The sequence below is a fragment of the Cucurbita moschata genome, unplaced genomic scaffold (genome assembly GCF_002738365.1).
Source record: "Cucurbita moschata cultivar Rifu unplaced genomic scaffold, Cmos_1.0 Cmo_Scf00004, whole genome shotgun sequence".
In the NCBI taxonomy this organism is placed as follows: Eukaryota; Viridiplantae; Streptophyta; class Magnoliopsida; order Cucurbitales; family Cucurbitaceae; genus Cucurbita; species Cucurbita moschata.
Window position 1 is genome coordinate 201594 of NW_019268520.1, and position 15144 is coordinate 216737.

General features: G+C 33.8%; 1 protein-coding gene across 1 annotated transcript; it reads left to right on the plus strand.

The window, feature by feature from the left end:
- Positions 1-2929: 2929 nt before the first annotated feature.
- Positions 2930-14402, plus strand: LOC111441681. Its single transcript, XM_023078767.1, has 4 exons — positions 2930-3135; positions 3215-3296; positions 4876-4953; positions 14162-14402. Exons 1-4 carry the CDS (start codon positions 2991-2993, stop codon positions 14400-14402), a joined length of 546 nt encoding a protein of 181 aa, XP_022934535.1. The 5' UTR covers positions 2930-2990.
- Positions 14403-15144: the final 742 nt, after the last annotated feature.

Here is a 15144-nt window from a genome sequence, read left to right on the forward strand (position 1 = left end):
TTTCTTTTTCTCCTTCTTTATTTGAATCCGCATTGGATAGAGATAAAGAAAGTATGAGTTGGAGATTGAGAAATGGGAAGAGAAATAAAGAATGTGACGGAGGAAGAGGAGAAAATGGGAGGAAGTAGAGAACATGGATAAAATGGCAACTCTTGAGCTAATTTGAACTCCAAGTACCTTAAATAAAGTTGGTCTCCTCTAATATAAGGAATTTCTCTTATGATCATTAAATTCTTATAGACTCCACGCTCAATATCATAAAAACAATTATGCTTTATCTTGAACATGCCAAACATGAAATTAAAGCGGATTCAATTTAACTCCATTTTATTGTCATCTTGAATGATGGGTAGGGTATATTCTTGATTTACCTTAAAGTTCTTGTGGGATGATAGTTTATATTAGTTAAGCTTTTTGCAAAATCACAGTTAAAATACAACAACGATGAACCTAGGTCTATTAGTCATTTCAAAGACAATTTCTTTCTCCATCTTATCGGTAATAATAGTTCAACTAAATCCATATTATGCAAAAAATAAGTTTACGACTCATAACACCAACTACCTAACTTATGACCTAAATATTTGAAAACATAAGTTGTAGTTGATAATTACACAAAAATTTCCCTAAATCAATGAACTCGTGTCCAATTAGTCAATCCTAAAGATTGTAACTAGCATCGAGTAATTGAAGCTCCACATGAAGCAATTTAAATTTCTGGTTACTTAACTAAAGTTTATCTCATCTTTAATGAAGCATGATTTGCACTTAGGTTCATGAAATACTTATAGACTTCAACTCTGAGTACTATTAATGTTTCATATGAGGCAAAATAGAAGAATTTAATCAAACAAACTGATGAACTGAACCGAATCAATCCAACCCAAATTGATTAATTTGTTTCCTTTGTTGGGATGTTGGTTTATTTGATAACTCCGGTATATTATAACAATTCAATATAACATGCCTTACTTACAAGTAAAATATTCGACCATCAACTTTTCATTTTATAACCGTCCAATCACATAGAGAAAAATATATTTGAGTAAAAGCTAAAAATATTGGGTATTTAAGAAAAGGCATTTTGATTAGTGATACGACCCTCACTTACGGTGCAACCTCAAATGCTCCTATGTCTAAATCTTTTCTTATCGAAGGACTTCATATTTATATAAACTTGTTGTTCCTATTATTTACTTTTCAAACATACCTCTTAACTTCTCTACACCAATTGTTAGGCAACAAAGTCAACATAAAGGAATTAGAAAAGAGATATCAAAACTCAAACATGTTCGTAATGGCTTGGCCATTAAGCAGCAACCTAAAGTCTTTCTTTACATCCAAAGGCTTTGTACTTACCATCTTATGTAATAAAGGAAAAAAAAAAAAAAGAAGAAGAAAAACAAAAATTAAGGCGATTAAAACTATAAGGATAATGCTCTTAATATCATTTCATGTTTCCCACTTTCGGTGAGTATGCCTATCCAAATCTTAAGCAGGTCTTCTAGAAAGCTCTTTGTTTTTATTATGTTATTGTTTTGTTATCCAAGACACATTCTACATCCAAGGCTTAAGTTCAAGCGCATCGAGGACTTCATGTGTTTCATGCAATACGACAAAATACGACCTTAATACCTAGGCCCAAGGATTCATACATACGTTTTAAGTGGCATAACAAGGGCATTTGGTCTAGTGGTATGATTCTCATTTTGGGTGCGAGAGGTCTCGAGTTTGATTCTCGGAATGCCCCTTCAAGAGAGATTGTAGAATAAAACGAAGTAAATAAATACATTAAAATGACACACATGAAATACATACATTCCCATGAAATTGTGAATGTGAATGATAATCCAAATAATAATTGGATTAAAAAATATCAATGCATTCTAGGTTGAAATGATTCATAAATTATACCTAATTTTCTCCCATTTTGAACCTATTATTGATGACGAGAGGTTTAGGGTTTTGTGACATGAGAATCGTGGGGATGTAGCTCAAATGGTAGAGCCTTTGCATGCGCGGAAGAGCGCTCGCGATATGGGAATTGATACCCCGCTTCTCCAAAATAATACCTATCTATTATTAAATATGTTATTTCTTGCTCGCTTTGCATGTGAGAGGTACGGGGATCGATACCCCGCATCTCCAAAATAATATTATCTATTATTAAATATGTTATTTCTTTTCAATTTTTCCTTAGGCATGACATGTTGAGCAGCGGTAGACGAGAAATTTAGAGTTTTGTGGTACAAGTATTGTGGGGATGTAACTCATATGGTAGAGCGCTCACTTAGAGTTTTATAACATAAGAATCGTGGGGACGTAGCTCAGATGGTAAAGCGCTCGCTTTGTATGAGAGAGGTATTTAGGGATCGATACCTTACATCTCCAAAATAAAACTATTTATTATTAAATATATTTTTTACTTTCAATTTTCCCTTATTCATGACATGTTGAGTAGTGATATTTCTTCATTTCACTATTATTGATGATGGAAAATTTAGGGTTTTGTGATTTAAGAATTGTGGGTATTTAGCCCAGATGGTAGAGCACTCACGTAACATGCGAAAGGTACATCTCTAAAAGAAACTATTTGTTATAATATTTTATTTCTATTCAATCTTTCCTTATTTATGACATAATGAGCCGAAATATTTTTTTATTTACATAATTATTGATGACGGGACATTTAGGGTTTTCTGATGTAAGAATTGTGCGGATGTAGATCAAATGGTAAAGCGCTAGCTTTTCATGTGGGATTGATACCTTGCATCCCTAAATGAATGGATTATTAAATATATTATTTCTGTAATCACAGAAGAAAGAGAAATAGAAATAGAAATAGAAAAAAAAAAAAAAGGAAAAGTCGAGAGAGGGGTAAATTTGCCCCTCCGGCCACCTAAGGGGTCCAAATGAAACCTCATCCACCGTTCTGCAAAAGAAAAATAGTGAGAGAAAGGGGTAGAGAGAACCTAGAGAGAGGAGAAGGGATGAACCGCCGTAAGACTCACCGAAAACTACTGTTGGAGTCTATTCCGATGAAGATCATGATGCAGGGAGACTTTCTTGGAAGGGAAAAGAGAATGTGGGTGGCCAGAGTCCCATTTTTATTCAAGAAATCGGAAAACCCGCAAGGTAAGAATCTTGAACGTTTTCTCAGATCTACGGTTTTTCTTTGTGAATCAAGAGCTAAAATCTTGATATATTCATCTAGGAACAACTCTACGCATGTTCTGTGAAAAAGTTTGGCCGAGATCTCAACCTGAAGGCGGAGGTCCGAGAGTCGTCCGAGAATGGTGAGCGAATTTTTGACGTTCTTAACTCATCCGGTAGTCAAGCAAAAATTACAAAAAAAATACTAGGACGGAGCCCGTAATACGATCTAGAACTTTACCGAAGGAATCATATCGATACGATCTACGGATCGAAAGATATGAAAATCGAAAAAGGGGACTGTGTTTCGGTTTTCAGAGGACAGAGAAGAAAGAAGAAAAAGAAAAGGCGGCCGGTGAGCGGCGTTGGGCGGCAACAGGCGCCAGACACGCGTCGACCATCGGCTAGAGCAACGCAGCTCTAGTGAGGCGTCGACACGTGTTGTCTGCAAGCAGGGCCGAACCGCCAATGCGAGCCGAGCCGACCGAACCAGCCGACCTGCGACTACACGGAAGCGGGCGCGCGTGCAGCCTGCTACTAGTGCCTTCCCACGCGCGTAACCACGCACTCCCAGTGCGTGTGGAACGGCCAATTTGGCCCGATTGCTTTCTGTTTGCCTGATTTTTGTCCCGGTTCCAGTTCTAATACTATTTTTTACGTTAATAGGGACCTAATTTAAAGAAATCAGTATTTTTGGACACCTCACAGGCAAAGAAATGCTAGTAAAACGGGCACGCGTCAACCAGGTAAGTCACCACCTGGTATTTAGGAAGAAATACTTGTAGGATTCGCTTGGATTGCATGCATGCTAGTAGTTTTACTTCAGATTAGCTCTCCATGTAAATTATTAGTCAGAGTATTTGATATGATTGTATTGGGTGAATAACATGAGTGTTGCTGTATGCTTTATGCCTCCGCCGTATGTATGCATGCATTTAATTTATGTTGGGATTGTGTATTCCGTGTTCCGGGTGCTTAATGGACGAATTCGCCCCATTGAGTGCGAACTTCGTGCTCTGGGTGCTTGATGGAGATCATCGCCCCGTTGAGCCGGTATGCGTAGTATGCATGAATTATATAGTATGATGTTAAAAGACGATTGCATGTACACTCTGTTAATTGCTAGGGCCCATTTATATGATAAGCTTAGGGAATTATTGTTAGGAGTGATATGTCACTCCAGCTAGATTTAATTTTCCCGTAGGAACTTAGCGGTTTACCACGACAAGAAGGTACCTCGGAGTGTTCATAGATTGCTAGCGTGAGAACGGTATCTATAGCTTCGTGGGAGGACCAAGGGTCCCTGATTAGTCCTTACTGCTCTTAGCCATTTCGCATGGGAAATGTGTCCCCACGTCGTACAGCCCATTAGCTGCATGGGAACGGGTTGGGTCGCGCCCCCCATAGGGGGACTATATGGGCGTAGGGGTATTCAGCACACCCCTAGGCTAGATACCATGTAGTCCTAGATAGCCATGTAAAGGTAGCACCTTATAGAGAGATACCGACCACATTAGCTTGGCGTAAGGAACCTCTAGGTGTGTAAAGAAAGGACGAAGAACTGCTGAAACCTAAGGGGCAAGACCCAAGGGACTAAGACTAGAACCAGATGTCCTACAACCGAGTTAGAAAACCGTGGGAATCTGTAAATTAAGATGCGAAGAGAGCCTACAAGTAAGTGGCTTACTGAGTATAATTTTTATACTCATTCCTTTTTGTCAGGTGCCGGTCGAGGTGGAGGAGCGTTGGAGAGCTGTGCGGTCACAGAGGGGGTCGTTCTGGAGCATTAGTCCCTTTTCGGTCTTTTGGAGTCTTTTACGAATTCCTTTTGTATTTGTATTTTAATTTCTTTTGGTAAACTTAAAACCTCTTTTGAAATATTTTAATTTTATTTGATTTTCATCTTTTTATTTCACTCATCTTTTTATTTTCTTTTTTTTTTTTGTTTGTTTTCGATTTCGTCGTTTTAGTCACAACTCGACTTTTCGAAGTCTCGAAAATCGGGTCGTGACAATTTCTTTTCAAAAATTTCATATTTACGACATAATGAGTAGGGATAGTTTTTCATTTTCGCTATTATTGATGACGAGACGTTTATTAAATATGTTATTTCTTTTCAATTTTTCTTTATTCATGACATGTCTTTAAGTAGTGATATTTTTTCATTTTCACTATTATTGATGACAAGACGTTTAGGGTTTTGTGACATAAGAATCGTGGGGATGTAGCTCAGATGGTAGAGCACTCGCTTTGCATGTGAGAGGTACGGAGATTGATACCCCGCATCTCCAAAATAAAACTATCTATTATTAAATATGTTATTTCTTTTCAATTTTTCCTTAGTAGAGTAGCGATATTTCTTTATTTTCACTATTATTGATCACGAAAAATTTAGGATTTTGTGGTGCAAGTAGTGTGGGGATGTAGCTCAGATGTTAGAGCGCTTGTTTAGCATGCGAGAGGTGTGGGGATCGACATCTCACATGTACAAAAGAAACTATTTTTTATTAATAATTTATTTCTATTTAATTTTTCCTTATTTATGACATAATGAGTAGATATTTTTTTTTCATTTTCATTTTTATTGATGACGAAAAATTTAATGTTTTGTGAAGTAAGATTCATGGGGATGTAGCTTAGATGGGGATTGGTACCCAATCTCTAAAGGATAACTATCAATTATTAAATATATTATTTATTTTCAATTTATTTTTATTTATGACATAATGTGCCGATATAGTTTTTCATTTACACTATTATTGATGATGAGAAATTTAGGGTTTTGTGATGTAAGAATTGTGGGGATGTAGCTTAGATGGTAGAGTGCTCGCTTAGCATGCGTGAGGTATAGGGATCAATATCTCTTATCTTCGAAAGAATTTATTCGTTATTAATATTTGCTTTCTATTTAATTTTTCCTTATTCATGACATGATGGGTAGCGATATTTCTTCATTTTCACTACTATTGATGAAAGAAAATTTAGAGTTTTATGATATAGATATAAGAATTGTGGGGATGTAGCTTAGATGGTAGAGCGGTTCGCTTAGCATGCAAGAGGTACGAGGATTGATACTTTGCATTTGCATCCCTTAATTATGACATATTGAGCAGAGATATTTTTTCGTTTTCACTATTATTGATGAATTTAAAGTTTTGTAATGTAAGAATTGTGGGGATGCAGATCAAATGGTTTTATTTCTATTCAATCTTTTTTTTTTATTTTGACATATTGAGTAGAGATATTTTTTTATTTTCACTATTATTGGTGATGGTAGGTTTAGGATTTCGTGATGTAAGAATCGTGGGGATGTAGTTCAGATGGTAGAGCGCTCGCTTCGCATGTGAAAAGTACTTGCATCAACAAAGGAATCCTACTACCAAATATTCTATTTCTATTTCAAATTTTTCTTATTTATGGCATAATGAGCAGGGATAGGACGTTTAGGATTTTGTCATGTAAGAATTGTTGGGATGTAGCTAAGATGGTAGAGTGCACTCTTTGCATGCAAGAGCCACAGGGGGATCGATACCTTGCATCTCCAAAAGTAACTATTTGTTATTAATATTTTATTTTTATTCAATCTTTCCTTATTTATGACATAATGACATTTTCACTATTATTGATGATGGGAAGTTTAAAGGTTTTGTGAGGTAAGAATTGTATGGATGTAACTTAAATGGTAGAGCGCTTGCTTTGCATGCGAGAGGTACAGGGATCGCTATCATGCATCTCCAAAAGAAAACTATCAATTATTAATCTTATTTATGACATAATGAACAAAGGTAGTTTTTCATTTTCACTATTATTGATGACGGGACGTTTTCGGTTTTCTAATGCAAGAATGTGGGGATGTAGCTAAGATGTAAGTGCATCTCCTAAAGAAACAATTGGTTATTAATATTTTATTTCTATTCAATTTTACCTTATTTCTGACCTAATGAACAGAAATATTTTTTCCTTTTCACTATTATTGATGACGGATAGTTTTGGGTTTTGTTATGTAAGAATTGAAGGGATGTAGCTAAGATGGTAGAGTGCTCTCTTTGCATGCGATTGGTACGGGGATCGATACCCTGAATACCTAGCTTTATATTCCTAAATGCTCTATAATATGGTGGTGCCTTAATGAGATATTTTAAATGGATTGTATACGTGTTTAAATGTGGTTTGCGCAACATAAAAAGATAGGGATCTTAAATTTTTAAGATTTTTAAGTCACTCTTGAAAAGTATGGTGTGGGATTAAGAATATATTAAGTCTTCGGACTCATGTTTGCCATTTGTAGAGATGACATATAATAGAGTAATTCATATTACCGTTCTCCTTTAGATCAATTCATTCTAATAATTTTGTGAGTAAAGCAACCACAAGTAAGGTAGATCTGATTAAAACATTGCACAAACAGGTGAAGGAGACAATTGAGAAACAAAAAGTTACTTTAAGAATTAATATTTTTGTGAGTAAAGAAACTATAAGGTCGGATCAAAACATTGCATAAAGAGGTGAAGGAGAACAATTGAGAAACAAATTTCAAAGTTGCTTAAAGAATTAACGAAGGACGGAAGGAAATCATTTTTCAACACGAAAACTTGGTTTGGATACATTTTCGGAAGGAGCAATTTCTATCTCAAAGGAAGACAAAGTTACATCCAAGAGGGGATTAACCCTTATCAAGTTCTTGAAATAATTAATAACAATGCATATAAAATGATCTTCTTGGAGAATTTTCAACACATTCTACTTTCAATATTCAATGTTGCTGACTTAAGCCCTTTTAATGTAGGTGATGATTTTTCTTATTCGAGAACGAATGCTTTTGAAGAGGGGGAAGATGATAAGGATTACGGTAATCCAAATGTTCCAACTAGACCAGCCAATAAGATTCAACAAGCATTCATTCTTCTTTTATAAAATTGGATAGGCTTTGTTCAACTCTTATTTCATGTGTTACAAGCTTATTCGATTGAGGAAGGACCATTTAGAGCTTCAGAAGTGAATATTTACACAGTTCAAGTAGAGGATGAAGTTGCAACCATCCGTGGTTAAAAACTTTATTTATTTTTAATTCATAAAGTATGTAATGGGCAAATTGACCTTGTCTTTGGTGGAGATTCAAGGAGATTTTGATTAAATCCAACCTCTAACTTCTTTGGTGGGGAGACTATAAATATCCTCAAATTTTTATGTAAATATCCTCAAATTATTATGTAAAAATCAGATGGCAGAGGAATGAAATTGATCTCTCAGAGAAGTTCCCCTTAAAAATCCTAGCATTATCTCTACCATTTCTAAGTTTCAACCAATTGTTAGGGATAGAATTGCACATGAGTCTATCAAATTAAGTACCGATTGTGAGGTTGAGTGAAATTCTCAACCTTCTACTATTATTTTTGGGATTTATTCTCTGCCTATTCATTGTAATTTATCCTAATACAAACAAGTTTGTTTTTTAGTGAATGTATTAAGCACATGAGTTTATTAATTACTATGAACTTTTGTTTAAAATGAAGTAAATACAAATGGAGCAAGTATATATACCAATAAAAGAGGAATTATGTTTACTAGTACATTTTTTTTTTAACATGAGATAGAAGTAAACATAGTAGTAAAAAGAAACGACATAAACTTAAAAGAAGTTAATTCCATTTTACAATATAGATATTGTTAAAGGATAGCAAATAAGTAGTTTTGACATATCAATGTAGGTTTTGAAAACTAAAATTAAAAAATTAAAAAATTAAAAAAATTAAAAAAATAAATATAAAATAAAAGTCGTTTTCAAAAACTTAGTTTGTGGTGAAATTTTGCTTAAAATTCATATGTATTGTTTCAATCAATATCTATCCCAAAGGAATGCATTTGCTTTAGTGGCAATGCCGCTTTAACATAATTTCAGCTTAGTTATTCATAATCTTAAGGGTACAAGGTAGGAATTATAGGATATGAACTTTATTTATGTCAATATTTTTTACTTTCAATTTTCCCTTATACATGATATGTTGAGTAGCGATATTTCTTCATTTTCACTATTATTAATGATGAAAAATTTAGGGTTTTGTGATTTAAGAATTGTGGGTATTTAGTCAGATGGTAGAGCGCTTGCGTAGCATTCAAAAGGTACAAGGATCTATACCCTACATCTTCAAAAGAAACTATTTGTTATTAATATTTTATTTCTATTCAATCTTTCCTTAATTATGACATAATGAGACGAGATATTTTTTCATTTACACAATTATTGATGACGGAACATTTAATATTTTCTGATGTAAGAGTTGTGCGGGTGTAGATCAAATGGTGGAGCACTTACTTCTCGTGTGGGTAGTACGGGGATCAATACCTTGCATCTCCAAATGAACGGATTATTAAATATATTATTTATTTTCAATTTTTTCATATTTACGACATAATGAACAAGATAGTTTTTCATTTTCACTATTATTGACGACGAGACATTTAGGGTTTTGTGAGGTAAGAATCGTGGGGATGTAGCTTAGATGGTAGAGCACTTGCTTTGCATATGAGAAGTATGGGGATCGATACCCTTCATCTCCAAAATAAAACTATTCATTATTAAATATGTTATTTCTTTTCAATTTTTCCTTATTCATGACATGTTAAGTAGCGATATTTTTTCATTTTCATTATTATTGATGACGGGACGTTTAGGGTTTTATGTCATAAGAATTGTGGGGATATAGCTCAGATGGTAAAGCGCTCGCTTTGCATGCGAGAGGTACAGGGATTGATATCCCGCATTTCCAAAATAAAACTATCTATTATTAAATATGTTATTTCTTTCAATTTTTCCTTAGTCATGACATGTTGAGTAGCGATATTTCTTCATTTTTATTATTACGAAAATTTAGGATTTTGTGGTGCAAGTAATATGGGGATGTAGCTCAGATGGTAGAGCGCTCGCTTAGCATTCGAGAGGTATTGGGTAATGTGAGGATGTAGCTTAGATGGTAGAGTTCTCACTTAACATTTGAGAGGTATTGGGATCAATACTTCATTTTCACTAGTGGGGATGAGGTTTCAGATGGAAGAGTGCTCACTTAGCATGCAAGAGATATGGAGATCAATAACTACTCTTATTTTGACATATTGAGCAATCTTTTCTTATTTTGACATATTGAGCAGAGATATTTTTTTCATTTCACTATTATTGGTGATGGTAGGTTTAGAATTTTATGACGTAAGAATTGTGGATGTAACTCAGATGGTAGATCGCTTGCTTCAATGTGAGAAGTACGGTGCGATACCCTGCATCTCCAAAGGTACGGTGCGATACCCTGCATCTCCAAAGGAATCCTACTCCCAAATATTCTATTTCTATTTCAAAATTTTCTTATTTATGACACAATGAGAATGGATAGTTTTCATTTTCAATATTTTATTTCTATTCAATTTTTTCTTATGAATAGAAATATTTTTTCATTTTCACTGTTATTCACGACCTGCAGTTTTGGGTTTTGTTATGTAAGAATTATGGGGATGTAGCTTCTGGTAGAGTGCATCTCCTAAAGAAACTATTCGTCATGAATATTTTATTTCTATTCAATTTTTCCTTATTTTTAACATAATGAGCAGAAATATTTTTTCATTTTCACTATTATTGATGACGCGCAGTTTTGGGTTTTGTTATGCAAGAATGGTGGGAATGTAGCTAAGATGGTAAAGTGCTCTGTTTGCATGCGATTGGTATGGGGATCGATACCCCAAACATCCCACTCTATATTCCTAAATGCTCTATAATATGGTGGTGCCTTAATGGGATAGATATTTTATATGGACTGTATACGCCTTTAAATGTTGTTTGCTACAGGCAAAAAACATAGGGATAGTTAAATTTTTAAGTCACTTTTGAAAAGTATGGTGTGGGATAAATTGGATTATTGCCTATTATTTCTAAGAATATATTAAGTCTTCGGACTAATGTTTGCCATTTGTAAAGATGATATATAATAGAGGAATTCATAGTACCGTTCTACTTTAGAGAAATTCATAGTACCACTCATTGTTCTCCTTCTGAAAATGCTTATGAATTTAATCTGCCTATTCTTTCTAAGAATATTAAATCTTGGGATGAATGTTTGCCATTTGTAGAGATGGCATGTAATAGAGCAATTCATAGTACCGTTCTCCTTTAGATCAATTCATAGTACCACTTATTGTTCTCCTTTTGAAGATGTTTATGGATTGCCTCTTGATTTGCTTCCTATCCATTCTAATATTTTTGTGAGTAAAGCAACCACAAGTAAGGTCTAATCAAAACATTGCATAAAGAGGTGAAGGAGATAATTGAGAAACAAAATTTTAAAGTTGCTTCAAGAATTAACAAAGAACGGAAGGAAATCATTTTTCAACTTGATAACTGGGTTTGGATACATTTTCACAAGGAGCGATACCCATCTCAAAGAAAGACAAAGTTACATCCAAGAGGGGATGACCCTTATCAAGTCCTTGAAATAATTAATAACAATGCATATAAAATGATCTTCTTGGAGAATTTTCAGCACATTCTACTTTCAATGTTGCTGACTCGAGTGCTTTTGATGTAGGTGATGATTTTTCTGATTCGAGGACGAATTCTTTTGAAGAGGTGGAAGATGATAAGGATCACGGTGTTCCAAATGTTTCAACTTGACCAGCCAAGAAGATTCAACAAGCATTCACTCTTCATCTTTATAATTGGATAGGCTTGGTTCAACTCTCATTTCATGTGTTACAAGCTTATTCAATTGAGGAAGGACCATTTGAAGCTTTAGAAGTGAATATTTACGCCGTTCAAGTAGAGGATGAAGTTGCAAGCATCATTACATGATTTGTTAGAAATCTTTATTTATTTTTAATTCATAAAGTATGTAATGGTCAAATTGTCAAATTGACCTCGTCTTTTGTGGAGATTCAAGGGAATTGAGATTAAATTCTTGCCCCTAACTTCTTGTGTGGAAGACTATAAATATCCACAAATTATTATGTAAAAATCAAATTTGAGAGAAATGAAATTGATCTCTAAAGTTGAGAAGCTTGGAGCATCATATATGTCATTTCTAAGTTTTAAGCAATTGTTGGGTAAAGTTGAGAAGTTTTTGGGTAAAGTTGTGAAGTTTTCTAAGTTTCAAGCAATTGTTGGATAAAGTTGAGAAGTTTGGAGCATCATATATGTCATTTATAAGTTTCAAGCAATTGTTGGGGTAGAATTGGATCTGAGCCATTCAGTCTTTAAGTTTGTTTTTGTAGAGAATGTATTCTAAGTTTCAAGTCATTGTTGGGGTAGAATTGCATCTGAGCCATTGATTCTTTCAAGTTTGTTTTTGTAGAGAATGTATTAAGCACACGAACTTAATAATTACAGTAGACTTTTGTATAAAATGAAGTAAATACAAATAGAGTAAGTATATATAACAATAAAAGAGGAATTATGTTTACTAGCACATTTTTTTTTTAACCTGAGATAGAAGTAAACATAGTAATAAAAAAAAATTACATAAACTTAAGAGAAGTTAATCCCATTTTACAATATAAATATTGTTGAATGGTAGCAAAGAATTAATTTTAACATATCAATCTAGGTTTTGAAAACTAAAATTAAAAAATTAAAAATTTTAAAATAAATATAAAATAAAAGTCGTTTTAAAAAACTTTGTTTGTGGTAAAATTTTACTTAAAATTCAAACGTATTATTTCAATATTTATCCTAAAGGTATCAATAATGTCATGTAGATAACGAAGATATGGAGAACCAAAGATATCAATTGTGTCATGTAGATAACTGAGTATCGTGTAATCGTGTAAACTGATGGGTTCGTTGGATATGGAGGCTGACTATTTATAGTAAAATATATATATATATATATATACTAAATATTTATGGAGGCTGACTATTTATAGTAAAAATGAGATATATATATATACTAAATATTTATGGAGGCTGATTATTTATAGTAAAAATCTGATAGAAATATATATACTAAATATTGTAGAAAAAATGGAGGACCAAAGATATAAATAAAATGGAGGACTAAAGATATCAATAGTGTCATGTAGATAACGGAGTGTCGTGTAAACTGATGGATTCTAAGGAGGACCAAAGATATCAATAGTGTCATGTAGATAACGGATTGTGATAACACAGTGTCGTGTAAACTGATGGAGATATATATACTAAATATTTATGTACATTAGGCATAGAAAAATGGACGACCAAAGAGATCAATAGTGTCATGTAGATAACGGAGTGTCGTGTAAACTGATGGGTTCCAAGGAGGACCAAAGATATCAATGGTGTCATGTACAATAACAAGTGTGATAACACAGTGTGTGTAAACTGATGGGCTCCCAAGAATATTGGATATAGAGGCTGACTATTTAGAGATATATATACTAAATATTTATATATATATATATAGGTATGGAGGCGGACTATTTATAGTAAAAATTGGGATATGGAGGCTCACTCTTTGGAGTAAAAAGTTTTTTTTTTTTCTTTAAACTCTCTCCAGGCTTACTATTTAGTAAAAATCATCAAGATATGGGGCTGACTATTTATAGTAAAGATAAGATAGATACAGGTAAACTGATCGGTTCCAAAGTTTCCCGTCTCCATTTGCTTAATTTTTCTTTAAACTCTTGTAAAAAATACTAACTATTGGCTCTAGAATGTTAGATATGGAGGCTGATTATAGTACAAATCAGATAGAGATATATATACTAAATATTTATATATTTATATGTAGTAGGTGGTTATGTGTTAAAGCTATATATATATATAATAAACTGAAATGATATATATACTCATTCGTCAGTTCTTTCAAAATCTATGCATACCTTGAAGTCATTAATACAAAACTTTTAGTCAATATTTCTCCTTACATTCTCTCTATCAAGTTCTTTGTGAAGATGGAAAGTTCAAAGACAAGAATTGAAAAGTTTGATGAATTCGATATCAGTTTCTAGAAGTTTCTAGAAGATGCAGATTGAAGATTATATGACTAAAAAGATCTTCAGAAATCCCATTTGGGGGTGAAGCAGAATACCATGACCACGGAGGACTGGAAGCTCAAGGATCGTCACACCTTAGAGTTGATCTGGTTGACGCTGTCCAGAAACATGATGTTCAACATTATCAAAGAGAAGACGACATCGGGCCTATTGAAGGTGTTGTCAAATATGTACGAAAATTCGTCCGCTATGGACAAGGTGTATTTGATGCAGAGGTTGTTCAATCTACAAATGTCTGATGGAAGCTTTGTTGCAGATCATATAAATTAGTTCGACGTGATTGTCAGTCAATTGAGCTTAGTGGAAATTATGTTCAAAAATGAAATTAAAGCATTGATTTTGATGTCATCTTTACCTGAGTCGTGGTATACTATTGTTGCTGCAATCAACAATTCACGAGGATCTAATAAATTGAAGTTTGATGAAATTCGAGATGTCAGCAAAAGTATTCTCAAACGAGAAGTAAATTAAAGAGCCCAAACAAACATGAGCGATCAAAATCAAGGAATCAAGAAAAATCTCCAAACAAATCGAATGTAGAGTGTTAAAATTGTGGAGAAAAATGACACCTTCGGACAGGTTGTACAAATTGAAGAAAAGCAAAATCACAAATTTGAATTTGAAGTTGACATTGATTCTATATAAGATACTAAGGATGCTTTAATTCGTAGCATGAATAGCCCAATTGAATTCTGGATTTTAGATTCAGTTGCATCGTTTCTTTTGTCTTCAAGTAAGGAATTATTTCAAAATTTCAAGTAAGGAAATTTTAGGAAGGTGTATCTTGCCGACACAAAACCTTGAAGATTGAAGGGAAGAGAGATGTCTACATACAAACTCTAGCAGAAAATGGTGGACGTTATAAGATGTCAGATATATTTCTGATCTCAAGAAGAATCTGATCTCTATAACACAGATTATGCAGCCGAGTGTGGGAATAGTTTGGGGAAGATTGTGAAGGGTGTCACGGTGGTAGCATGA

Bases quoted from the DNA above. Each gene is read 5' to 3' on its own strand.
- LOC111441681 (XM_023078767.1), top strand. From the start codon at position 2,991: ATGAACCGCCGTAAGACTCACCGAAAACTACTGTTGGAGTCTATTCCG. The intron at 3,136-3,214 runs GTAAGAATCTTG...ATATTCATCTAG, and splicing joins GAAATCGGAAAACCCGCAAG to GAACAACTCTACGCATGTTC. The intron at 3,297-4,875 runs GTGAGCGAATTT...CCTTTTTGTCAG, and splicing joins CCGAGAGTCGTCCGAGAATG to GTGCCGGTCGAGGTGGAGGA.